At 48.2% G+C, this 27,128-nt stretch overlaps 1 protein-coding gene across 1 annotated transcript; it reads left to right on the top strand.

Moving 5' to 3' along the window:
• Positions 1-1,135: 1,135 nt before the first annotated feature.
• LOC146859642 (uncharacterized) lies at positions 1,136-25,758 on the top strand. Its single transcript, XM_085646274.1, has 4 exons — positions 1,136-1,214; positions 18,157-18,243; positions 18,947-19,033; positions 25,404-25,758. Exons 2-4 carry the CDS (start codon positions 18,205-18,207, stop codon positions 25,647-25,649), a joined length of 372 nt encoding a protein of 123 aa, XP_085502400.1. The 5' UTR covers positions 1,136-1,214; positions 18,157-18,204; the 3' UTR covers positions 25,650-25,758.
• Positions 25,759-27,128: the final 1,370 nt, after the last annotated feature.

The raw sequence follows: 27,128 nt of genomic DNA, 5'->3' as shown, positions 1-27,128 counted from the left end.
CCAGGCTGCAGCCTGCCTGGAGCCCTATTAACTGTGCTAGCTGCACTTCGGGAGTAAGGCAAGGACGTGGCTCCCTGGTCCTATTGACGGGCCTCTAACCTTGTGCAAAAAGGAGAATGGGGTACACCCCGTAACTCACTCAGCCTTAGCTGTTCTCCCGGAACACTATGCTTGCTGTCAGGTGCTTATGAAGATATCGCCCGTTGTTCCCTCCGCCACACACATAGTGTGAGCCCATTTCTGCACTCTAAACATGGACGCGAACATGAGCGCTTTCTGCTTGTCTGCCGGTAGGAGGGGGCCTCTTTCCAGCCCGGCAGAGGGCCACAAACCCCTCCAGGGGTCTCAGGAACCTTGTAAGTTTCCTCACCATTTGTGAAACAAACAAGGCAGATCTCCAGTGAAGTTGGCTAGGGAAATGCGGAACACGTGTGCATTCTTATCCTGGGTACCCGTGGGTAATGCGGCACAGATATCCAAAGAAGCATTTAAGCCCACGATCTGGGCTCCCAGAACAACGTGGCATGGCCTTTGGCTAAGATCAGTGTAGGATCTGCTTATCAGTGATTATCTGGCCCCTGCACAGACCTGGTCTGAGCTAGCGAGAGAGCCATCCGGGCACGCTGAACCATCGCTCTAGGTTGAGAGGGGGAAAACATTTGGAGCAGCGGGTCTGGTTATTATTTATTGAATCAAGCACCCGAGCCGCTCAGGGTCGCGGGTTCAGTCGCAAGTAATTTATGCATCTTCATCCTGCCTAGCTTAATTACAGCCGACCAGTGATGGCCCTAGGCCAGTCAGCTTAGCCTGTGTGCGTCAGGCACTACTCCCACCAGAGGGGCGATTTGGTAGGGTGATAGATCCAAGATCATGTGCTTTGTGATTTTTGGGCGGCCGTTTATAGGAGATTCTGAGGCAGTCAGGGGAAAACTGCAAGGCTGCCCGGGGGGGTTGCGCAGCAACCCCCCTAAAAGGGCGGCCGCCTTAGTGCCGCATGAAGGCACTGTGGGCAGCCGGTCTAGTTCCTGGCTTGGGCCAGGCAAGACGTCCGGCAAGGGATCTTCTGGCGGAAGGAAGAGGAGGCAGGGGTATATAGGCTGTCCCCGCCCCCTCCTCGCCCTCTTGTCCCTCTCGTCTCGCCTTTGCCCACTACCCCAACACCGTTTGGTTGTTTTGCGTCGTCGCGTTCCCGGGACTGAGTGGTGTCAATTGCGGTGAGTTGTGACTCGGGTGAGCGTGGGGACAGCAGAATTTTCAAGTGTATGCTTGAGTATTTGTCTGTTAGATGCAGGGCCGATAAAGTTGTTTTGAATAGACATTCAGGCCAGCATCAGTCCGAGTTCACTAGCCATCAATATAAGGACTGAGGGGAGTTTATATCGACAGGTTAACCATTTTATCTTATGGAGTTCATTGTTGCTTCATAGGCAGACTACGCGAGTGGCATTTTGAGGTCTGGCTTTGTGGCACTTCTCGCTCATTCATAGCAGTTAATAGTGTGGTAGTAAGAAGGGAGGTGTAGAAGGGGCTCCGGGTCACGTGACAAGAAGTCCCAGAAGGTCGCATTTCTCAGACCGGGGAAGTTTAGCAGATTAGCACTGCCTCCTCTCGGTTGCGTCCAGCTACTCTAACCTCACGGTAGAGAGGGTACAGTGTTCACTGTCTCTCAGGAGTACAGTGCTGGCATCTGTGCAACCTAGCGATAGAGATTGTGAGTTTTCAGTCCTTTCTTTAAGCACATGTCAGTGTTTAGATTTGATTTGGCCGGCTTGGAAATGTCAGGCACAGTCTGGATGTCAAGCACAGGGGCACTAAAACTATGCAACTGTCATACATAGCAATGGGGAATCATTGGATGCAATGGAGGGGGCTGAACTAACGGGATAGTTCTGAGTCTTCATGTCAGGCCTTTTCCCAAGACAGGCAACCAACTGCGGAGCACTGAGCCTGCCCAGCCCACTAATCTGGGGTTTGCCTGCCGTGACTCAGTCCGAAGCAGGATTTGTCAGTGCGCCAGGAAATAGACTCGGTCCTCCTTAGGGACAAATGGGTTGTTTTTGCGACCACGCTGGCATAGTGTTTTAACAAGATTTGGAAATGTGCAAGTACCATCGCTGAACTGGCTGGGACGCTCTTGGAATGATTGTCTGGTGCGGGGAGGCTCGCAGGAGGTTGCCTCAAACTCATGGTTGGGAGGCACAAGCATATGAAGATAGTCAATATTGCTGATCATTTAACTATCAGCTGCCCAGTATTGGTTAGCGTATCACCTTTATAAAATGTTAGTAAGGCTGCTGAGCGGCTCAAGCATTGTTTGCCTCTTCCAGGGCCTGTGAAGTACTGTACACATGCAGGCGGCACATTTGAAACTGGTGCAGGATTAATATTCTAAGGTCCATCGTGGCATGCCGAATGGGGGACGAACTGTCCGGTCATGAACAAGCAATGTAGTCTACACACCTGCTATACAACTGTACAATGCAGTTCGCAAGTATTAGTGCTTATTTGCTTAGGCAACTATCTTCCTGTGACAAAGGAAATATTAGGACTGGCGGGGTCCAAAGGTCACAGGGTTTAATTGGAGGGAAACTGGACAGATGAACAAGTCTTGTGTGGTACACTAGACGAGGAAAAGAGTGCAGCTTTAGGTGAACCCATACCAAAAGAGGCCCATACACATGCCAGAATCACTGAGCCAGCAGGTGGCTTGACGGCGTACGTTGCAAGGACAGAGGAGGAGAGATGGGAGGTGGATTGATAGTATTCCTGCCGCAGCGGGGGACTGGGCCTGGTTTTGGGGGGCTTGGTTGCAATGCTTTGTTTCATTGGCAAATGAGACCGAGTGGACTTGGGACATCTAGTAAATGCGCGGCGTGTTGGGGGCCGGTCTGTATGCCATAGCCAGTGCCTGAGCATGCTGGGTAGCCCTGCAGACCAGTTTTTACCCTGGAAAACACTTGTAGCTGTGCAGGGCTCCCTCAGTTCGGTTGGGGTCTTTTATATTAGCTGTGCACTCCTGGGACGCTTCACCACTATGGTCGGGAGCAGGGGGAGGGGGCACTTTGCATCCAGCACCTAGGCTAAGCAAAGAGTTACGCCTAGTGTTGAGTGAGTGTTATTGTTACCTGGTCGTTCATTGGGGCTCCTTAGGGTAGGATAACCTAGCGGCAAGGAACAGCTAGGGTGGTTTACGTGTGCTTCTGCGATCATGAAGAAAGTATGCATCGCGGGCCCTGGCTCACACGGAAGTGGGCTATGATCACACACACCACAGGTGCCGAGGCCTGCACTGATGCCTGGTGTTGGGGTGCCAGGTTACTTCTGAAATGGCTAGGCCTTCAGATGCTGAAAGGATGTCTGTTGTTATTTACTCGATTGTTAAACGATTGGTTATTTCCTGGGTCATCCGCGGGTGTAGCGCGTTAGGCTCTTGTTGTCCTTCCATCGGGTCTGTTTGTTGCGGGATGGTGGTTTTTGGGCCAGCCACGTGGTGGGTCTTTCTGGGTCTGACTGGGGTTAGCCTTCCATTAATCTCCCTGTTAGTCACACACGGTTGTAAGACGGGGGGGGCTACTAGGCCTGTGCTTTGAGTTGTTTGTACTGTCATTAGTATTAAAGACATCAGGTACTCGTGGTACTGATATTTGCACCCAAACAATAGGTACTCTAGGACACAGGTCCTCGATTACACACATCTCCAGACTGGTCTGCCCCTCCTCCCCCCCTCCAATTCTTGGAGCAATAGAGGTCCAAATACTTGTGGGGTTGGCAGGCTTGGACAGATGTTGGTGGAGAGCTCCCACATCATGCGGTAGGAGGATTTTGTAGAGCCTTGGGGCAGGTCACAGGCCGCTTCCTCTCGCTGTGTTTGTTCTTCTAGGTGTGGTCGGGTCAAGCGACGGAGGAGAGCAATCATCGCATGGTATATCTGGCCATGAAGGAACGCCAGGCAAGAGGGTAGCGTAGGCAGACAGTGGTACTTATCGGGGAATGGAGGTTGGTTTCAATGGCATGCCGCCATGCAAGGGGACCATGTACCTAGGTCACGTACATCAGGCAGTGACAGGTGAACTGGGACCATTTGTACTAGAATATACAGGAGTGGTTCCCACCACGGTTGGGACAGATGGGAAGCTGTCATCTTTATGCTCACTGGATACCCTTACTCCATCAATCCTATTGTAAGCTGAGGTTGCCTGTTGACGCTGTTAGACCTGCTATTAGTTATTACACTCACCTGTGGGCCTTGGCATGGTTGTCTTGCATCAGGGCCAGTTTGGGGTTACTGGCGAATTGTTTGCTCTAGGGCTGAAGCGGGCGCTTCTAGAGCAGGGCAAGATTGATTAGGCCAGGCAGCATGACAAAGGTCTTTTCGACACTGGCAGAATGGTGCAGGTTGCGAAGTAGAGCCATTGCAGAACATAGATTTGTCAACATTCTGCTAGGAAATGATTAGCAGCAGGAAGGTATTGAACCATGGTGAGCAATTGGTTGTGGGTTTGTGCTCAACAGGAGCAAGGGGAATTTCATTCTGTTCCATCAGGCTACGGGCACCGTCTATAGCACCAGAAACTGTAAAGCTGCTATTTTCACCCGGGACTGGGCTGCCAATGTCATCTAACTTTGCTGCCAGACACTGAGTAGGCACAGACATACTTGCTGAGTCAGCTGAGTGTCATTGTACCCTGGTATACCGTCAGGGACGTACGTATGGTTGGGGCTACATACGTTCGAGCACCCTCTGTCTGCCGGGGCGGTTGGGGCCAGTGAGCATAATACGGACAATAATATGAGCTCTCTTGCAGTCATAGAAGGTTCAGTTGATATTTTGATGGCATGGTGCCAGTTGCTTCATCACGCGCATTTCCCTTGGTAGATGTCAGTGAACTTTCTGAAGGCAAGGTTGGTGGTTAGCACGTTGTCATGCCTTTCAGAGGTGTTTTAGCTCTGGCCGGGCCATGCATGGGTTAGATGCCAAAAGTGGTCTGCCCTGCGATTCATGTCAACAGGCAGATTGAGTGGCCGAACTTAGAGGGGCTTGGGTCCGACCTCTGGCACAGGCACAGATCCTGGTCGTTTCCCTCCGTATCCCGTCCTCGAGTTCGTTGAAACAGGCACCTTGATTTGAGTGACGATAATGTTGATTTCTCCCGGCCTCCGGCCTGGGCGGGCAGCTGCAGGTTATGGCAGTTGCCTTCCAACCAGGACGACATGGTACATAGGTTTGGTGGGAAACGCAAGATGCAGTTCCTGCTAGGTTCACTTAGTACGCCGGCCTTGAGTTCAAGGAAACAGGTACCATTGAGTTAAGTAACGGTAACGGGTAATTTCTCCCGCCCTCCAGCTCTGGCTGGCAGCTCTGTAGGTTGTGGAAGTGGCCTTCCAACGGGGGCGATTTGGTCCATAAGATTGGGGGAAACTCCTGGGAAACTTTTGGGCTACAAAGTGTCAGGAGAACATTTGGCATTCCCAGTTTTCTAACACAGAGAGGTATTTATGCTTTGGTTCCCCCCTGGGTCACGCTGTCCTGTCTGCTCGCGGGTATGCTAGCAGACGTTTGGCAGGGCAAGGCTTCACATGGGGTGGTGACTGTCGGAAGGTGATGGTCATACTCCGACTAGTGCTAGACTCAGATAACTGAGGAAAGAGGAAGTAGAGCGGGCTTGTCAACTCTTACCTCCAGCCGCATTGGCACTTCCTGGCAGGAGTGGCTTGTCATATGTATTGTTCTTCAGCCAGGCTAAGGTAACATTGGACCAACGCCTATTTTAGGTTTCTGGTCATATCAGTCACAATCCACGGGGATCTCACAGAGCATAGAGGTTTTGGCTTCATCAGGTATGGTCTTATACACGCCAAGTCCACAGGGTGCCTGGAGGGAGATGGGGTGAACCTCTCTAGTTTAGGCATGGATCCTTTCCTACCGGACCTAAGGGAAGCTTTGGCTGCAGCAGGTTGTAAGGAAATAAGGCTACCTTGGTGGGGGGCCCTGGTAGTGACGGTGGCCACTCTGTGGTAAATAATTTAATTACCGGGACTTAATTTGATACGGAAACATAATAAAAATAGCTCAGTAAATAAGAGGCAGGATCCGTGGTATTAGAGGTTCTAAATGGGCTTTATTCCAATGGTCGATTATAATCGGTTGCTCCAGGTTCCATCACCACGAAGGTTCAGGAAGTGAAGTACATACGTTATTGACAATCAATTACTTTTATACAATAGGCATTACAGTGAGGCCAATACAAGAGGCGTAACAATTGATAGTGGTGATAATATATTCATACGTAGCAAAAATAGGCGTAACTGGGAGTGATTAAAAAAACGTCATCAGATGTGATGTCATAAGAGGGTGGTTACATGAAAGAATTTCGCAATGTCAGCAGAAATACTTGGCAGATATGCGCGCGCAGCAGCATGACGTGTAATTGACGTGCAACTAGGGGGTGAAGGGGACTTGACATTTAGCTCTACATGTGGCGACAGAAGTCTGGAGGGTCAAGTCAACCTAATCCCAAATCATATCTAACATCCTATGTTTAAAGAACTAAGTTATCCAAAAGAGAGGTCTCTTAGAGTAGAATCTTATTCTATACTGACTATACTGACTGTTAGTGCGTGTACAAGCGTCTAAGTGTCTACACTAGATGCGAGGGCGGAATCTTCCATAGTAACAGGGCTATGAATTACTTGCATGAGGACAGAGAAGCCGGGCCTTTTGCTCGGTAGCTGGAAGAATGTTTACTTAAACTACTAGACAGGAATGCATTGGGCAGGGAGCGGAGCAGATAATTTTCGAAGGTGAAATACAGTTCTTGGCAGGCAGCAAGCGGATGTCAGGCTTCGTGAGCCGCGCAGAGAATGAGACAAAGTTCATGGTCACAGATGCAGGCTCAGACTGGAGCTTTCAGAGGCAGAAGACAAGAAGAGTTTGATGACAGAATCAGGGCCTTCTTGCCTGGACTGTAAAATGGCATAAGTGAACCATATAAAGGCAGTGGCCTTTCGTACTTAGGAATGGAATATCCGGCCCATTCATGGCGGATCAACAGAGGACATGTTAACGGTGGACGCACATGTATTTGCGTCTTCATAACTGGAACTGGAGGGAACATACATGTACTTGTAACATGCACATAGAACCGTTGGGGTCCAAGATAGGGGACATAACTGACCAGAAAAATCCATATTTCCACATTCCCTCCTTGTCCCCTACTTGCCCGTCAAGAGATATCAATCTTCATTAATCCATTGATCTGTTCATATAGCATCATTTGTTCTTCTTTCTTCTTCCGGGATCTTGAATGAAAATCTTGATGTGGAATGCACGATGTGGCACACAGACCACAAATCGCTGGTCCACATTGTAGACATAGACAGCAACTGAATAGTATGAGAAGGCCAATACCTAGGAAAGATAGGACTCTCCATCCCCAGGCTGATAACACGCTCCAAAACCAACCGGACCAAGTCCAGGTGCCTGGATTCTGGTGTATCTGGCTTACAATCTTATGAAGGCGGGTTATGGCCTTATATACAGATGGCGAATTTTCTGGTATGAATATGCAACAGCTTGATCCGATGACCCTACAAGCTCCGCCCCTATCGGCCAGGATGACATCAAGGACAAGACGATTTTGAAGCACAACAATCCGCATAGCAGACTGCTCTTCTGTTAAATTGCCTAAGGCGGAAATAGTTTCGTTCACTACTGCTTCAAGGGTTCTAGTTAATCTACGTATCAGCTTACTATTAGTAACGGTACCTATATAGGGAAAGAGACCTTTATTGAAATCTGTGTATTTTTCCCATGCTGTTTCAGTGTAATCGACTATTGGGAGATCTCTCCTTTCTCTATTGTGTACTAAATGAGTATTTCTGTGATAATCAGGAGGAGCTAGAAAAACAGGTGGCAAAAGGAATCCAATGTAGCAGGTACCATCCCAATCTAGAGGCAAACGTACATATGCCGTCTGACCACATATAAAATAGGAATGGCGGGAAGCTCTAAATGTAGACTTGCCTTGATCACTAAATTCTACTACAGTGGTGCATCTACTATGGCCCATATGTATGGAACCATTTTTTCTTACACATAATTCACCTTTTACTGGAAATATTGACATAGCGGGCAAAATTGGAGTAGCTTTGGATTCGACATTTAGGATCATAAGATTAAGCGTAAAATTACCTAATCCATATACTTCATTTTCTAGATCAGTTCCTGTTCTTTTGGGAAGTCCCTCCTTGTTAGGATAGCAGACCTTAAGTAAAACTAAATTCAAATGTCCCCATACCCAGTTATCTTGATAAACTGCAGAATTCGAATCCAGAGAATTAATTAAGATAAACCATGCTCCACAGGAGCCGTTGTGTGTGAACGGGTATGGAAAAAGAGGTAGAATTCCTTTATAGTTCTGATGGGGAGGGAGTCGGCCACATATCCAACAATTTGTAGCATTGCTAACCTGATGGGAATGATGTAACATACTAATAAACGTGTTATTGCGCAGCGCAAATCTGTATGACAATTCAAGCGGAGGTAATTCACTAAAAGAATGTTCAGCAGTAACATTGTAAACATGTCTAGAAATAGGATAATATATGTGCAACAATATACTTGCAGTAATTATTAAAAGACTTGAGAAAAACAAAATTAATAACGTCACTATACAATGACTACGCAGTGATTTACAGTACGCCTGTCGTTTCAACATTTTTCGGGTGCTTTCTCTATTCAGGTCCAAGGGATACATGTCAGAGACAATTCAACCGCTTCACCTTGGAGAGGACTTAAACAATCAAATTGCTCGACTGATTGGGCCCGAGCTTTAATTTATAAAGTTCGGAGTCACTTTTTTCCACAAAAGGAAGTTTTGAGTCAATGGGTGAAGACACACAAGGTGTGGTATTCACATCTGATTTTAGTCCATGAAATTTCTTGATATGACTTGAATGAATCCATCCTTTTCTGCCTTCGATCTTCACGGCTGTTCTTGTGGTGAGCAACACCAGCTGAGGTGACCGCCACCTAGGTTCCAGCTGAGTCTTTCGATCAAAGTTCCTCACGAGGACCAGGTCTCCCGGAACCACGTCATGGGGTTTCACCTCAGTGTTGTCAGGAAAAGCTGCGGCTACCTGTGAACGACAAGATTGTAGTGCAGCCATCAAGGAAGCCAAGTAATCTGTCAGCATGTTACAGTCAATATCAGTTATTTTGCGTGGTATAGGCGTCCCCCACATATTTGGTGGTCTGCCGAAGATCACTTCATACGGGGATAGCCCTGTTCGAGAGTGTGCTACCATTCTTGTGTAAAAGAGTGCAACTGGTAATGCTACTACCCAGTCGACACCTTTTTCTCTGCATATTTTGGATAATCTTATTTTCAGAGTCTGATTATGTCTTTCTACGAGACCTGCTGCTTCGGGGTGTCGGACACAGTGGAATTTCCACTGATAGCCTAACAAAAGTGAAACGTGTTTCATTAATTCGGATGAGAACGGCTGGCCGTTATCTGAGTGAACAACACGTGGTAAACCGTATCGTGGGAAGAATTCTCGAACCAACTGTTTGGCAGTAGTCGGGGCAGTGTAATCTGAAACCGGGTATGCCTCCGTCCAACGGGAAAGAGCACACACAACTACGAGAACATATTTAAATCCTCTACATCGTTCCATCTGGATATAATCCATCTGGAGGACCTCAAAAGGATGATCAGGAGGATGAAATCCACCTTGTTCTACGGGAACGCTTTTTCCTGGGTTGAACTGACAACAGATCATACAGGTACGAACTTTTTGTTTCGCTGCTGCTCGTAAATGCTTGTTGAACCAAATATGTTGAATGCTGTCTAGCATAGCTTTCTCTCCTAGATGCGCTGGACTATGGATAGTGTTAATAATGACTTGGACCATTGAATCAGGAAGGAACCACACAGACTTTTCCTTCATCAACCATCCTTGATCCGTTTGGATCCCTCCTAATTCAGTCCATTTCTTTATTTCTTCTGATGTAGCATGTGTCTGTATATCAATTACATCAAGAGTAGGATCTTTAACCGTCATACAATGTGTTGGCGTCTGGACTATTGTCTTTGTCATGTCGGATGTTTGAGTTTGGGCAGTCTGTTTAGCTGTTCTGTCAGCTAAATCATTGCCTTGAGAAATGATATCAGTAACTTTCGTATGTGCTTTGCATTTCATAATCGATATTGCAATGGGTAAATGTATTGCATCTAATAAGGCATGAATGAGGGGTCCGTGCTGAATGTGGGCACCGTGAGAAGTTAAATAACCTCTCTCTCGCCACAGCACGCCGAAGTCATGTACGACTCCGAATGCATAACGTGAATCAGTGTATATGTTGACTTTTTTATTTGTGGCTTGAATACAGGCTTGTGTCAGAGCGACGAGCTCTGCTGCTTGAGCGGACAAGGTATTTATGCAATTTGTTTCAATAATTTCAGTGTCTGTTGTGACTGCGTAAGCGGCCACTAGTTCTCCTGTACCTTTTCTCATACATGAACCATCTACATACAACGTCAGGTCTGGGTCTGACAACGGGACATCGGTTAAATCTTGTCTGGGTTTCGTCGTTATTGTAATAACTTCAATACAATCATGTGCTAGTGGGTCTGTTCCATTTATAGGTAAAAGTGTGGCAGGATTCAATGTGTTACGTCTGATTTCTATATGTGGCTGAAACAATGTTAGTTCATACCCTGTAAGTCTTGCTATAGTCAAATGTTGTGTTTGCGTTCGATTCACAAGAACCTCCACTGCATGTGGTACTTGTACTGTCAATGGATGTCCTAACACTATGGCATCGCTTTGTCTTATTGCTAAAGCGGTCGCTGCCACTGATTTCAGGCACGCAGGCAGAGCCTGAGCTACGGGATCTAATGTACTAGAAAAATAAGCACATGGTTTGTGTGCTCCTGCTTGTTCTTGTGTGAGTACTGACAAGGCAGTACCTTCGCGTTCTGTAATAAAGAGTGTAAACTGTTTACTGTAACATGGTGTTGCTAAAACAGGTGCTTGACATAAAGCTTTCTTTAAGCCTTCAAAAGCTTGTGTATGTTCCTGAGTCCAAGGGAGAACAGTCGATGTGGCTGCCTCCTGTGTTGTCAACTGAATGAGTGGTTTTGCTAGAAATGCATACTGAGGGATCCACTGCCTACAATATGAAGTGAGGCCTATGAAAGCCCGTACCTCCTTTTGTGTCTTGGGTATTGGCATGTTAGCTATTAACTGAATGCGATCTGGTGTAAGCTGCCTTCCCTCCTTGGACAGCGAGTGTCCAAGATAAACAACTCGCTGGACACAGAATTGCAGCTTAGAAGGGGACACCTTGTGCCCCTTTTCGGCTAGAAATTGTAAAACTGTCAGTGATGCGTTCTCACATTCGGGTTCGCTTCTGGCGGTGATCAACAGATCATCGACATATTGAAGCAAGGCAGTGTTAACTGGCATGTGGATGCTGTCGAGTTCTCGTTTCAGTGCTTGGCTATAGATGCTGGGGCTTTCTGTAAATCCTTGAGGTGCGCGTGAGAATTTGAAGCTACGTCCATTTAAACTAAATCCGAACAAATATTGGCTTTCCGGATCTATTGGGACGCTGAAAAAGGCATTTTTGAGATCAATTACAGTAAAGAATGTTGCTTCGGAATCAATAGCTGTCAGTAATGATGAGATATCGGGGACCACAGGGAATTGTGGCACAATACACTTGTTTAATTCGCGCAGATCTATAACCAATCGATATACTGGCGGGGCCTTCGGATCTGTTCGTTTGAGAATCGGAATTATCGGTGAATTACATACATTGGAGTCTGTTTCTACAACCACTCCTTGGGCAATGAGCTCGTCAATGATTTGTAGTAAAGCCACTACAGCATCTGGTGGTAACTTGTATTGTCGCATTCGTGGTAGTACCACTCCTGCCTTTAGTGTAACTCGATATGGTGTAATACTCATGCAACCAACATCAGTAGGGCCTTGTGCCCATAGATGGGTAGGTAAAGTCTGCAATCGGGGATCCATGTCTCTAGACACATAATGACCTTTAAAATCACGTAAAAACAATCTTACTCCTTCCGGAGAACAACATATTATAGCTCCTAGAGCTTTCAATGTCTTTATTCCTAACAGGTTTTCTGGACATGATTTAGTAAGCAATAAATCTGTAGTTCGGGTCAAAGGTCCTATCGTAAGTGGAAGAGGTTGTGACACTTCATTAACAATAGGTTTTCCTGAAAAACCAAGGGAAATATTCTGTGAGCCTGAGAGGCGTGCCCCTGGAACTTCACTACGTTTTATAGTTGTTCGACTTGCCCCTGTATCGAGTAAAAATTTTCTGTCTTGGCCTAATAATTCACTATGTACATAAGGTCCTTCTTGATCTACAGGGATCTCGATAAGGGGTAAGTCAACTTCCCTCTCTAGGCTGGTTCATGCATATCGTTGATAATCAGGATAGTCATACTGTGCGGTCTGGTACAGTTGTCGTGTCGTGGTTTGCGTGGCAGCAACAGGCAGCGCTGGTGCAGCTGGCACAAACTGTATAGTCTGTTGTGGAGCTGGCATGGACTGTGCATGCTGCAAGGCTCCTTGTTCATTCTGATCCTGTCTAAGTGGCCGTGGTCTTTCTTTTGTGATACCTGTGGCGATATTACGCTTCAGGACTGGACAATCGTGTACATGATGACCTAGTTGTTTACAATAGTTGCATGTCCCTTTTACAGGTCCTGCTAAATCGCCAGAATGTGTCGTACCCTTTTTATGTCCTTCAGCTGGAACTGTTTGGGAGACTAGCATTTTCATTTTCGTGTCTTTCATGCGTCTTTGTTCATGATCTTGTTCCTCTCTAATTCTATTGTGATGATACTGTAACATTTGTAACATTTGTGATGGAGTGTTACCTTGCCAGGTACTCTCGAATTTTAATACTCTATTCTTCACTTGGGGCAAGGAATTTTCAACTAATTTTGTCACAAACAGATGTGGGTAGGACTCGCTACTTGCTTTTATACCACTATTTATACCAAAACATTTTTCGAATCGGGCATAGAAATCACTAGTGTCTTCATCTTGCTTTTGTTTACAGGCTGAAATTGCACCCCAGTCTTCCTTTTTCGTAGTTAATAAACGTGGCAGTACCTGGACTAATAAACCTGGCCGTGCTTTAGTTTTGTCCCCAAGCCCCGAACCTGGACCTCGGGCCTTTTCTTCATTTTCTAATGCTGTCCAATCTATCTTTTGGTCTCCTACCTCCCACTCTTTTTCCTTGAGTTTTTCATAAATGCCAGCAGGCATTAATACCTTTAATATTGTCATAATGTCGGGATAGGTATACTCTCCCATGAGTAACATGTCTTTAATTTCTCGGTGGAAACCCGCTGGGTCTTTGTCATGACTGGGTACCACTTTCTTCATTTCTAACAATTCTATTTTCGATATGGGCGTATATACATATACACGTTTAAACTCATTGTCCTCGCCCTTTATTGGGTGCACTTCTCGTAAGGGATTCTGTCTGTCCATGTAATACGTGGTTCTTTCCTTGATGGGCAGTGAGACATGTTCTGGGTATATAAAAAGAATGTACTGCTTTCTTGATTCTAGTATCTCTTTAATTAACTTAGTACCTGAACCTCTCCATCTATTCTTGAGTAATTCGGTCAATATATCAGGTAAGGGACCAGGATCTGAATGTTGGCTTTTATATAGTATAAGAAGTTGTTGAATCATATAAATCCCAGCTAAACGCTGTTCATCTGGGGTGAGATTAAAAAATGTGTGTGCTACTGTATCATCACTATACTTCCCGGGACTGTCAACCCAATGGACAGCTGACCTGGCTAATTCTTGTTCATCCATAGAATCGAGAAAATGATAACCCCTTTGTTCTCGGAGTAATTTATCAGCTGCTTGGAATGAATGCTCGTTAGACCTTATATTTATTATTGGTGTTTGAAAATTCCTGTTATTTTCTAGACCTATCGGATGTATCGGATCAGTAAGACATCTAGTACTATTACGAGATCTTCCTCTACCTACATAGGCTATAGTTTCTGACTGTCCTGTGGGCAGTCCTGATGCTTCTTCCTCGCTTCGTTCGAACTGGTCTACCGCTAATCTTTCTTCGTGTAGGCGTTCTATTTCTTTACGGATCTTTCGGCACATGGCTATTATACAGTTTTGCTTATCATGTCTCCCTTCTGATATATTCTGGCTCCATCTGGTAAGAATCTGCATTGCTTCCGGGTCTACCCCCGGTCGGTCTTGATTTCTGATCACACAATTTATGAGGAAACGTAACAGTTCCCCCTGTATCTCCACTTTCTGGTATTCCATAGCTCTGTTAATACATTCAGAATCTTGCCCTGTTTGGACAAAATGATATATATTATCTAGATGCATAGTCATTCCTGGTAACTTCCCTAAATACACCGCGGCTCGTCTGATACGTAATGATGCCAGGGTCATTTCGTCCTCTTTTCCGGGCACAGGGTCATATCTACAATCTATAAGAAGTTCCTTAAGCGTACGGGCATTTATGAGTTTGGGGGTACGTGAATGTGCTGACTCTTGAAAAGTAAGTTTATTTATTCTAGGTGGCGTAGAAAAGATATTGGTAGCACCTCCGGTAGCCCCATCTGGGGTATCGGGCGTGAAAGGATTCGTTGAACGTGATACAGCAACTATAGGTGTGGATACAGCTATAGAAGTAGCTGTAGGAACAGATGCAGAAACAGATGTGCTTGCCGGAACTTGTGTCAGAACCTGTTGCTGTAGGGATACAGGTACTGGATCTTGGCGTTGAACCTCCCTGGCAAGCGGTCTATGTGGGGCGGGATTAGCATACTCGGGAGCTGCGTCATCTAAATATGAGGAAAGAAAAACATCTTCTGCTGTTCTAGGATGCCCCTTAGGATGTACCTTTATTGGAAATAATGGGGGTGGCAAGTCTTTTGGTATCCCCGCAGTAGCCTTAGGTAATCCTTCGGCCAGAAGGGGATACATACCCTTCATAAGGGCATGTCTTTGTCTGTCTACTTGTTCTGATTTTACTCGTGTACCTTCTTCAATTAATAGATTTTCTTGAACTTTATTTGAATTCTCTTTACTCTTCTCTTCCTGTCTACGTGCTTTTTCTGTGCGTCTATACGATTCTTTACGCCATAATTCAATGGCGTCCTTCTGTGATTGTCTAGCTTTCTTTTTCCATAACTCTTCCTCTACTTTCACGATGCATTCTGCATCCCAGGTCCCAGCTGCGGGCCACCTCTGACTTTCTGGTAATTCCTTAGTGTAGTCTACCCATAAATCAAGAAATAATATAGCGTCTAAGCCATGTTTATGATACATGAAGTACCCTGGAGTGTCCCTAGGAGGAATAGGAACAGCTTCTTCGAGTACCCCTTTTCTTGTTGTGATCTGTCTTAATTTCGAAAAGAGCGGCATATTGAAAACTGATCTGATACTTGATTTTGAACAAACTTAATGAGAACTGATCTAATACTAGATTTTGAACAAACTTAATACAATAAACACAATAATGAACAGTCATTCATACCACAATATACTGAACGTATTTAAAACATTTAACATTTAACATTTAACAGCTAAGAAAAACTTAATCACTAAACATAATACTGGACTTGAACTGAATTATTCTGAATTTATATACTTGATATACTAGATATACTGCTAAGCAGTACAGATACACTGCAGACCGGATTTGTGTACCCAAACCCGTCTGGACCGGCACAACTTATGTGCACGCCAGAACGCCTCCCCAGTAATGGTACTCACCGGGTAGCTCGGAACGGAAGGCCTCGGAGACTGAACTGAACTTGAACCGGACTGGACTCGACTCGAACACTTCGGACACTGGACTCGACTTCGGACTTCGGAAAACTGGTGGGCCTCTGTATACCTCGGATCTTGCTCTCTCAGCTAGGCTCTGGTCGGGATACTTCGCACTTCTCACCGCCTCGTCTGGGTGTTGATCGCAGCCTCAGTCGCCCCCGCTTGACCGGAGGGAGATACAGGAAATCCTGCTGGTACGCGTTGTTGTCCGTCCAGCTGTGGCAGGAGACCGGGCCTGCAACGCACCACCGGCGCGTGAGATGAGAAAGTGTCCCTGTTCGGGCGCCATTCATGTGGTAAATAATTTAATTACCGGGACTTAATTTGATACGGAAACATAATAAAAATAGCTCAGTAAATAAGAGGCAGGATCCGTGGTATTAGAGGTTCTAAATGGGCTTTATTCCAATGGTCGATTATAATCGGTTGCTCCAGGTTCCATCACCACGAAGGTTCAGGAAGTGAAGTACATACGTTATTGACAATCAATTACTTTTATACAATAGGCATTACAGTGAGGCCAATACAAGAGGCGTAACAATTGATAGTGGTGAGAATATATTCATACGTAGCAAAAATAGGCGTAACTGGGAGTGATTAAAAAAACGTCATCAGATGTGATGTCATAAGAGGGTGGTTACATGAAAGAATTTCGCAATGTCAGCAGAAATACTTGGCAGATATGCGCGCGCAGCAGCATGACGTGTAATTGACGTGCAACTAGGGGGTGAAGGGGACTTGACATTTAGCTCTACATGTGGCGACAGAAGTCTGGAGGGTCAAGTCAACCTAATCCCAAATCATATCTAACATCCTATGTTTAAAGAACTAAGTTATCCAAAAGAGAGGTCTCTTAGAGTAGAATCTTATTCTATACTGACTATACTGACTGTTAGTGCGTGTACAAGCGTCTAAGTGTCTACACTAGATGCGAGGGCGGAATCTTCCATAGTAACAGGGCTATGAATTACTTGCATGAGGACAGAGAAGCCGGGCCTTTTGCTCGGTAGCTGGAAGAATGTTTACTTAAACTACTAGACAGGAATGCATTGGGCAGGGAGCGGAGCAGATAATTTTCGAAGGTGAAATACAGTTCTTGGCAGGCAGCAAGCTGATGTCAGGCTTCGTGAGCCGCGCAGAGAATGAGACAAAGTTCATGGTCACAGATGCAGGCTCAGACTGGAGCTTTCAGAGGCAGAAGACAAGAAGAGTTTGATGACAGAATCAGGGCCTTCTTGCCTGGACTGTAAAATGGCATAAGTGAACCATATAAAGGCAGTGGCCTTTCGTACTTAGGAATGGAATATCCGGCCCATTCATGGCGGATCAACAGAGGACATGTTAACGGTGGACGCACATGTATTTGCGTCTTCATAACTGGAACTGGAGGGAACATACATGTACTTGTAACATGCACATAGAACCGTTGGGGTCCAAGATAGGGGACATAACTGACCAGAAAAATCCATATTTCCACAACTCCCAAGGCTGTGGAGGAGTTACAGGGCGATCCAGAGTCTGCAGATACCAAGGGGTACTTCATGCAGCAGCACAGCGTGGTGCTAAGCCAGGATACCCAGGGATGTCTAGAGTTGTCCCATGGAAGAACTACGGCACCCCGTTAGTCCTACGGGCGGTTGTGGGTCTGAGCAACCGGGGGCTGCCATAATACGCTCCGCCCACCTCTTACGGGGGGGGGGCGTGAGTAAACAAGTGGACTGGTGGTCCACTGATGGGAGGGGGTGGCCCCTCCCACGGTTTGGTATGCACCAATTGGCGACTGCCACGGTGTGATTCAGGCTTATCAGACGGGCAGGCGGCATAGGAGTTTGACTGCCCTGGGATCGGATCGCCCGTAAGATAACCCACCATGTTTGCATAATTGGTTATGCTAATAAACCTGCAGCAATATTTCTCCACCTACATATGTGTTGTGTGGTTTATTTATGTACCTATGTGTGTTGTGACAACAGTTGCCGATATTGGCACTATGCGAGGTTGCCCGGGGGGGTTGTGCAGCAACCCCCCTAAAAGGGCGGCCGCCTTAGTGCCGCATGAAGGCACTGTGGGCAGCCGGTCTAGTTTCTGGCTTGGGCCAGGGAAGACGTCCGGCAAGGGATCTTCTGGCGGAAGGAAGAGGAGGCAGAGGTATATAGGCTGTCCCCGCCCCCTCCTAGCCCTCTTGTCCCTCTCGTCTCGCCTTGCCCGCCCCTCCGCTTACCCAGCAGACGGAGGTACAAAGGAGGGGGGGTTACGCTTCTAACATGTTACTTTGTGTTGCAGGAGGAGTTACAGGGCGATCCAGAGTCTGCAGATACCAAGGGGTACTTCATGCAGCAGCACAGCGTGGTGCTCAGCCAGGATACCCAGGTATGTCTAGAGTTGTCCCCTGGAAGAACTACGGCACCCCGTTAGTCCTACGGGCGGTTGTGGGTCTGAGCAACTGGGGGCTGCCATAATACGCTCTGCCCACCCCTTACGGGGGGGGGGCGTGAGTAAACAAGTGGACTGGTGGTCCACTGATGGGAGGGGGTGGCCCCTTCCAAGGTTTGGTATGCACCAATTGGCGACTGCCACGGTGTGATTCAGGCTTATCAGACGGGCAGGCGGCATAGGAGTTTGCCTGCCCTGGGATCGGATCGCCCGTAAGATAACCCACCATGTTTGCATAATTGGTTATGCTAATAAACCTGCAGCAATATTTCTCCACCTACATATGTGTTGTGTGGTTTATTTATGTACCTATGTGTGTTGTGACAACAGTTGCCGATATTGGCACTATGCGAGGTTGCCCGGGGGGGTTGTGCAGCAACCCCCCTAAAAGGGCGGCCGCCTTAGTGCCGCATGAAGGCACTGTGGGCAGCCGGTCTAGTTTCTGGCTTGGGCCAGGGAAGACGTCCGGCAAGGGATCTTCTGGCGGAAGGAAGAGGAGGCAGAGGTATATAGGCTGTCCCCGCCCCCTCCTAGCCCTCTTGTCCCTCTCGTCTCGCCTTGCCCGCCCCTCCGCTTACCCAGCAGACGGAGGTACAAAGGAGGGGGGGTTACGCTTCTAACATGTTACTTTGTGTTGCAGGAGGAGTTACAGGGCGATCCAGAGTCTGCAGATACCAAGGGGTACTTCATGCAGCAGCACAGCGTGGTGCTCAGCCAGGATACCCAGGTATGTCTAGAGTTGTCCCCTGGAAGAACTACGGCACCCCGTTAGTCCTACGGGCGGTTGTGGGTCTGAGCAACTGGGGGCTGCCATAATACGCTCTGCCCACCCCTTACGGGGGGGGGGCGTGAGTAAACAAGTGGACTGGTGGTCCACTGATGGGAGGGGGTGGCCCCTTCCAAGGTTTGGTATGCACCAATTGGCGACTGCCACGGTGTGATTCAGGCTTATCAGACGGGCAGGCGGCATAGGAGTTTGCCTGCCCTGGGATCGGATCGCCCGTAAGATAACCCACCATGTTTGCATAATTGGTTATGCTAATAAACCTGCAGCAATATTTCTCCACCTACATATGTGTTGTGTGGTTTATTTATGTACCTATGTGTGTTGTGACAACAGTTGCCGATATTGGCACTATGCATAGGGCACATTCGGAGTAACTTTGAGCGGCAGGAAAGCCTTCATTGGCGGTCGGAGCGGTGAACTGGGAAGCCAGCCTATCCAGTTCGTGCACCGGTGGCTCACCAGCAGCCGGGGGACCCGGTAAGATGACGTGGCATCAGAAGGTCTTGTGGGGTCCGCTTCTGTCTGTTCCGGCCCAGGCCTGCTGTAGCCAGGATTGCTGCCCAGCTCGTGTGCTGCTTATTTAGCTTATGCATCTATCAGCATTGAATAAGCCAACAGTCCTTCTTGTTGGAGGTCTGATGTTCCTGAAACAGCATCATCGGAATGCAATGCAAGAAACAGCCAGATACAATTCGGGCGGCACATTAGCTAAGCACAGATTCTTAGCTTACGTGTTCAAGCCGCGTCCTCAAGTACTTGGACACCTTCCCTAGAGACCCTCCCCGCTCGTTTTCATCACTCTTAAGCCCGGACTGCACACAATAAATACATGGACATCAAGAGAGACCATATACCTGGTTTTCCAGATCAGTGAGGGATCTTTTCCCCTCTAATTTCAGAGTGAGAAGGTGCCGTTTCAATGATCATGGGTGACTCTTTCAGCATTACAATTGGGCATGCAGAATTGGGGCCTCATGGGGCATTTGCCCGCGACCTGGCCATGCACAGGCCCCGACGCGGGGAGAGTAACTCGCATTCAGGCCGCAAGCTTTCTTCCAGATTGTCAGGCTGGCCCACATGCATAAGGCGGAGTGCCGCTTACACCCACTTGGCGTTTCAAGCCCCAGTGTAAGTCACTCCACCTTTCACCCTTCCGACCCAGGGTGACAGATGGGCATGCCAGCGGCGGTGGGGACAATTGGAGCATGACGCACTGTGCTAGTTGATGCCAGTTGTTGTAAGCCCCCACAGTTCACCGTTCCTCACAGGGGCAAGACCTGGTAATTTAATGTCGGTTTATTGTCTTTAAAGGGAATTATGCTATGAGGCCCGCATGAAAGACAGATGCATTTTAACGGTTGTAAATGTTCATTGTCGGTCACTCGGCTGTTTTCTGTGAATGTCTCGGAGGTGCGTGAAAGATTGTGACTGGTCTATCATTCCCATGTCCGTCAGTGGTGCCGCTGTTCGGAAGATAGGATGCTAGGGCGCGCAGTAAAGGTACAACACTGTGTTCATAGCCCCCTTCACTAGAGTTAATCGGTTATGGGTTTGGGGACACTTCTAGCAGTACAGCCAAGTTGGGGCCACGGGGTGGCATTGGCCCTCAGTAACTTTCTCCCAGGGCTTCGTGACTTACCTCTACTTGTGACGGCACAGGACTGTCCGTTGCTTGTTATATCTTTGACTCGAAGCGTCCGAAGGCAGAGTTGCATGGGGCTGGTCCAGAGGCTCCTGTGCTCCATGTTGTGAAGGTATTACCAGAGATTGGCCAACACTAGGGTGTAGAAGCTGCACCCTAGTCCCTGTGTCAAGCCAATTGTATGCAACGCTAGGGTGATCTGTGATGCCTAACATGAGGTACTTTTGATATGCGCCCGGCTACAAGTGTTAGTAGGGTACACTGCTGATTGAGGTGATGCATAATGTGTTATGTTAAGCACAGTTCCTACCAGTAACTACTGGTTTGTGCTAACTGATCTGGAGGACAGTGACCCGATTGACCTAGTGATCTATGTAATCCCTGTGAAGTCACGACGAGGTTTGGTAGCACAGTGCAATGCAGGCAGTGGGAACTAAGTTTTTTTTTTATGGAGGATACAACGGATAATTTTAATAACCTTGTATGGAGTCTCTTCTGTGGTGAGCCTAGTTTGCTACTGTGGGTGTGCGGTTGGCACATAAAATTTACACTGCTTCTGGGATGAGCCCTAAGGCTCTGTCTAGCTACCTGGCGGTGAGCAGGCGTTAGCTTAAGTGGGTAATTCCTTCTCCTGACTTGGTGGGTTTAGCCAGGCTTAGGTGTATCCCGCTCCCAACCAGAAACTCCACTTATGACATTGATAGAGAAGGCATAGGGGTTGTTTGCAGTCCATTTGCAACCGCCCCACAGGGTGAATGTTTTAGGCCACATGGCTTGTGAAGGGCTCTTGTGGTGGAGCCTGGTTGAAGAGCTAACGTCGGGCTAGTGTGTCTTGTGCTTTCATCGCATTGTTAAGTCCCAGTCACGAGCTGATTTTACCAGGGTGAGGGTCTGGGGGTCAGGGAGCGCCGACGCATCAGAAGCACTGAGCAGCTTTCAGCCAGGTGTGTGTGTGTTGATATCTGATGCAAGGGGCACCTGTTAGACTAGAGATGTACCGCCTTCGGGCTTGGAGGTCTGTCGGCTACGCCTTTTCAATGGAAGCCATTGTCTAGCGGGTTGCTCTGAGCGGAGTATTTGTAGGCTTAATTACATTATCAGCGACCAGTTCAAACGTGCATCTTTCACTAATTTATACAATGCAGATCACAAGAACTAATTCCCAGGCTCCTGCAGTAGGTGCGTAAAAAGGGTAGTAACTTGGCAAGGGAACTGTGCCACGTGTGGTTGGTAGCTTGTGTCGCTCAGTTTGGGCATGAACACGGCCTGTCCTGTCGCCAGTGGTCAGCGAAGTTGGTGGCCTGTGCTCCAGCAGTTCGGTTTGGTGAATGCGGGGCGACCATAATGGCAATTTCAGAGTTGTTTTTGGTGGGTCACCTTGTTTGGGGTCAGAGGTCCGTTGGTCAAAGGACTGGCCAGTGCATCTTCCCGCGCTCAGGTCAGTGAGCAATAACTGTGGGTTATGGCTTCTGTGGTATGTTCTGGGCAGGGAGACTCAGGCCAGTCCCCACACTTTGGTCGACCAGTAGATCCCGTGCAAACTCCTTCAGCGGGGATCATTGTGGCAGGCATGCGCCCAGAAATGGGTCTTCTGATACATCTATACCTGGATTAGTATCCTGGCTACGGAGTGGCTGTGTGACACTCCGGTGTTGGAGGTGGTCAGCCGGTTGGCAGGCCTTCTAGATGTGGGTTTCTAGTTCGGGTATGTCCTAGTAAGGGTTCAGGTACCAGAGGTCGGCCCTGGGATACTATTTCACGTGTCTGTGGAGCGGCAGAACTGAAAGGGGCTGGCGTTCGACCTCTTGGTCACAGGTTCAGATCCTGGTAGGTCCACTTAGCATTTCATCCTTCTGAGGTCGATAAAACGAGGACCATTGAGTTGAGTAACAATAAACATGTTATGCAGCGCCAAGATACCATGGGTGAACGTATTCCCAATTACAGTCAGAAACGGAAATTTTAAAGGAATTTTGTGAAGGTACCGGGCTCACTCTGCAGTGTAGAAAGCGAGAGAATTTGCGGTAAAATTCTCCCGCCCTACAGCCTTGGCAGCCAGGCAGGTTGTGGAAGTTGTCATCCAACAAGTGTGCTGCGGTTCAAATATTGGGGAAACTCTGGGTTAAAGCACAAATGGGCTACAAAGTATTAAAGAACATTTGGCATTCCCAGTATTCAAGAAGGGGCAGGTATTTATACATATGGTTCCCCTCCGGTTCCCACTCTTGTCTGCTCCCTGGTATACTAGCAGAAGTTTGGGAGGGCAAGACGATGGACTTGCTCAACAAGCACTATACACAGATAACTGGGTGAGAGGAAGTAAGGCGGGCTTGATAACTCTTACTTCTACCTGCATTGGCACATCTTGCCAGGAGTTACTTATCAAAGGGATTGCACTCCAGCTAGGCAATGTTAACACCCATCCACACCAAACGGATTGTTTAGGGTCATCCTGGGCGCATATACACAGCCCAGTATGAGGCCCCTGTGGTTGTCAGCGCCATGAATCACTAAATTCAACTGAACAGTAGGTGTGACCGTGGTTTACACGAGCAGAAGTTTGGGAGTGCAAGGCTCCACCTAGGGGGGTGGTTGGCTGAATTTGATGGACTAGTCCAAGATGTTGCACAGCAACTGCACGGGTGAGTTTCTATTACCTGTGCATAGTTCATTCAGATACTCAGTATCATATTAATTTTGGGTGCTCTGGGATACCTTTAGCAAACCTGGCCATGGGTTACACTCGCTGGGTTAGGGACACCAGCGTGGCTACACAGCACCTGTTGGTAGTTGCCATTATGCTAAATGGGGGGGGGAGGCAGGACCATCCTCCTATGTCTCTCCTTTTTCAGGGCGGCACTGAAGGGCTGGGTGAGGCTAGTGCCCCGAATACTGGGTCCCCCTTCGAGTTTCAGACTCGGCAGGACATGCTTGCAGGTGGGGCAATGGGAATTCCAAGGCGTTAAAGGATACAGCCGGCAGTAAGCCACCCTGGGGAGGGTTAAGGGTATCACGTACAGGCAAATTTTGAGTTTACCGAAGGCACCCCTGGGATGCCCCAAATGCTTGGTGTGGTGCTGTGTTATGGTGCCGAATTAAGTTCCAGCTTGAGTAGTTATATAGAATGGTGTGCAGGGCTCCATTAATGGGTTTGGCTTCCTGGCATTTCTTTAATTTTCCAGGGTCAAAGGTATGGGTGATTGGCCATTCATGTGTTCTGAGAGTGGCACGATTGGTAGCTGTGCCAGGATCAATGGTCTGGGTGGAGGGCCTTCCGTGCATCTTGAGTGACAAGATGGGGCGGAATTGAAGAAATGGAGGCATGTTTTTTTTCCACCACTGAGTTAATTTGGTCGGGGGCCATGGCAGGCACTGGAACAGCTTCTGTAGAAGCAGTGGCATGGGCGGGGGGCTGTCTCCCCTCCCGTCACTGTGGTCTGACACCTGGGAGGCAATGATTTGACTTTACAGAGTAGGAGGGTCCTTTTGCCAGAATTGAGTTCCTCCTGGGTAAGTTATGCAACCATTGGTGGGAATGTGAGTTTGATGGTCAGAAACACCCCAATGTAGTATGGGAGGGGCCCGGACAGGGGTTGCAGTGGAAACCTCACGCCGGAGAGTTAAGAGTGCCAGGTGTAGAGGCCCTGAACAGAGGGGTTTGGTTTTATCAGGCATGGCCGGCCGCATGCTAAAGTCCACAGGGAGTTTTTAAAAGGATGGGTGCATCTGTCCAGAAGGCGCATGCTGACCTCCGGTCCAGTATGGTCTTAGACTTGTTTTGCGGGACCTGGGATAGGCCCTGGAATCATCAGGATGTAGGTAAGAATGCCTACCTTGGTGGGGGGCCCTGGTTGTGACGGTGGCAACACCCAGAGCTGTGGCGGAGTTGCAGGGCAATCCAGAGGCTGTAAGGTACAGAGGGGTACCCTCTGCAGGAGCACAACAAGGGTGCAAAGGCCAAATATCCCCAGGGAGGTCCTCGCGTCGGACCCTGGATTAGCGACGGTGTCCCCTTAGTCCTACGGGCGGTTGTGGGCCTGAGCAACCAGGGGTTGCCTGGAACACTCCGCCCCTTTGGGGGCGTGAGTAAGGGGGTGGACTGGCTGTCCACTGGTGGGAGGGGTTAGCCCCTCCACACCTCCACCAAAATTGGTAAGTACCGATTGGCGACGGCCACGGTGTGTAATTTGGCTCATCAGGCGGGCAGGCGGTGGAGGGGTTGCCTGCTTTGGATCGCCTGTAAGATAACCCACCATGTTGGCAAATTTGTTATGAAAATAAAACTGCAGCAATTTTCTCCATAAACAAGGTGTCATGTGGTTTATTTCCAAATGATATTGCTGTATGTGGGATGGTGAGTGTTGCTGATATTGGCACTATGTTGGCTGCCCGTGGTCCACGAAGGGAACCCTCATAAGATTGCGACCTCCTTAGTGCTACATGAGGGCACACGAGACAGTCTAGCGTGTAGGACCCCCCACTAGGGGTCTGTGCGCAGCGTTACTACCGGTAGGGGGTGGGCGGGGATGAGGTACAAGGGCCTCTCCCCACCCACCTGGTGGCCTCTTTGTCGCTGCCCTTGACGCCGTTTCCCTCCCTACCGCTTGCCCGGCGTAAGTGCAAGGGTGAGGTGGGAGAAGTGTTCTAACTTGTTATTTTGTGTTGCAGGCGGAGTTACAGGGCGATCCAGAGGATGTAAGGTACAGAGGGGTGCCCTCTGCAGGAGCACAACAAGGGTGCAAAGGCCAAATATCCCTAGGGAGGTCCTCGCGTCAGACCCTGGATAAGCGACGGCGTCCCATTAGTCCTACGGGCGGTTGTGGGCCTGAGCAACCGGGATTGCCTGGAACTCTTCGCCCCTTCGGGGGTGAGAGTAAGGGGGTGGACTGGCAGTTCACCGGTGGGAGGGGTTAGCCCCTCCCCCAAAATTGGTAAGCACCGATTGGCAACGGCCACGGTGTAATTTGGCTCATCAGGCGGGCAGGCGGCGGAGGGGTTGCCTGCCCTTGGATCACCTGTAAGATAACCCACCATGTTGGCATATTTGTTATGCAAATAAACCTGCAGCAATTTTCTCCACAAACAAGGTGTCGTGTGGTTTATTTCCAAATAATATTGCTGTAAGTGGGATGGGAGTGTTGCTGATATTTGCACTATGCAGCACAGCCACTTTGCTCTTCTGCATTGCGCCAATTCTTTGTAAATATGGCCTTCTTTTTAAAATATCTGTTTAGTACCTCAGTACGCCGGCAGCATCATACCGTGTAAATAATCCTTTTTTACAGGTATTTAACTGGTAGCAGAGGAGCACCTAAGCACCAATCGAACATCTTTTAAAAAATAAAAATAAAAAAACATTCTACCCGAACCTCCTCTTCAAAGGACGAGTGAGAAAGGATAAGAGAGTGCCTAGTGAGAGTTTCCCACCCAAGGAAGCTTCACTGAGCTGTAGTGTGGTTAAGTGTCTGAAGAGACTGGCCTGTCTGTTGCGGATTCCATACTGTGCAAAGCCCCCGGCGGCGAGGGCTTCCTACCACGGCCAGTAGACTGACTACCCTCGGGGAATCGGCTATCTGTGCGGATTCAATAAATGGGCCGACGCTGTCCACAGGGCAGGGGCGTAACAAACACCACCGCAGCCCCCGCGGTGCGGGGCGGCCCCCAGTCTTCAGTGGTGAAGGGGGCCCCCTCAGCTCTTCGGTAGAGAGCTGTGATGATTGCGCTAAAGCAGCTGCAGCCTGCTCTGAGCGCCTCGCGCTGACCCAGGGCTCTTCAGTCAGAGCCACGAGCCAGACCCGGAAAAAGGATGGGGGTGGGGGCCCCAGAGAGAGTATTCCCCACAGAGCACTGCTCCTCTGAGAAGAGGCAGCACAGAGCTGGCAGGGTCAGGAGCAGGGACATTTTAAGGATTTTAAGGATTTTGGGGGCCCTGGGCCAAACTTATTTTGGGGGCTCCTGTTTGGAACAGCTTTGAATTTAGATCCAATTTCAGCACTTTCTTTCACCCTTTGGCCAGGTCACTGACAGTGCACAAGCACACTAGTGCACATTCTAAATGTGTTTAAATCTAATATTAAGGGATAGGGGCTTGTGTTTTCAATATTGTAACACAGCAGCAGCTCACTAATGTTACTGCAAATGACCTCTGTGTCACCCTCCCATTTCTCATATTTCAGGTCCTTTTGATCTAAAATAACTTTTAAGGATTTTTCATGAAACATAAACACAACATTTCTCTGCAAAATGTCTGTAATAGACTTTCACACATCACCCACATTAAAAATACATTAAAGAAAAATGGTATTTAAACAAACTGGCTAAGCATTACTCAAGGTCACCAGGACAAGACTCTACAGAAAAGAGCTAGCTCTATGAGGGGCCCCCTGAAAGGCC

The sequence above is a fragment of the Triturus cristatus genome, chromosome 3_1 (genome assembly GCF_964204655.1).
Source record: "Triturus cristatus chromosome 3_1, aTriCri1.1, whole genome shotgun sequence".
Classification (NCBI taxonomy): Eukaryota; Metazoa; Chordata; class Amphibia; order Caudata; family Salamandridae; genus Triturus; species Triturus cristatus.
Note: the sequence above shows the minus strand (reverse complement) of the source record. Positions and strands in the feature narration are given on the sequence as shown.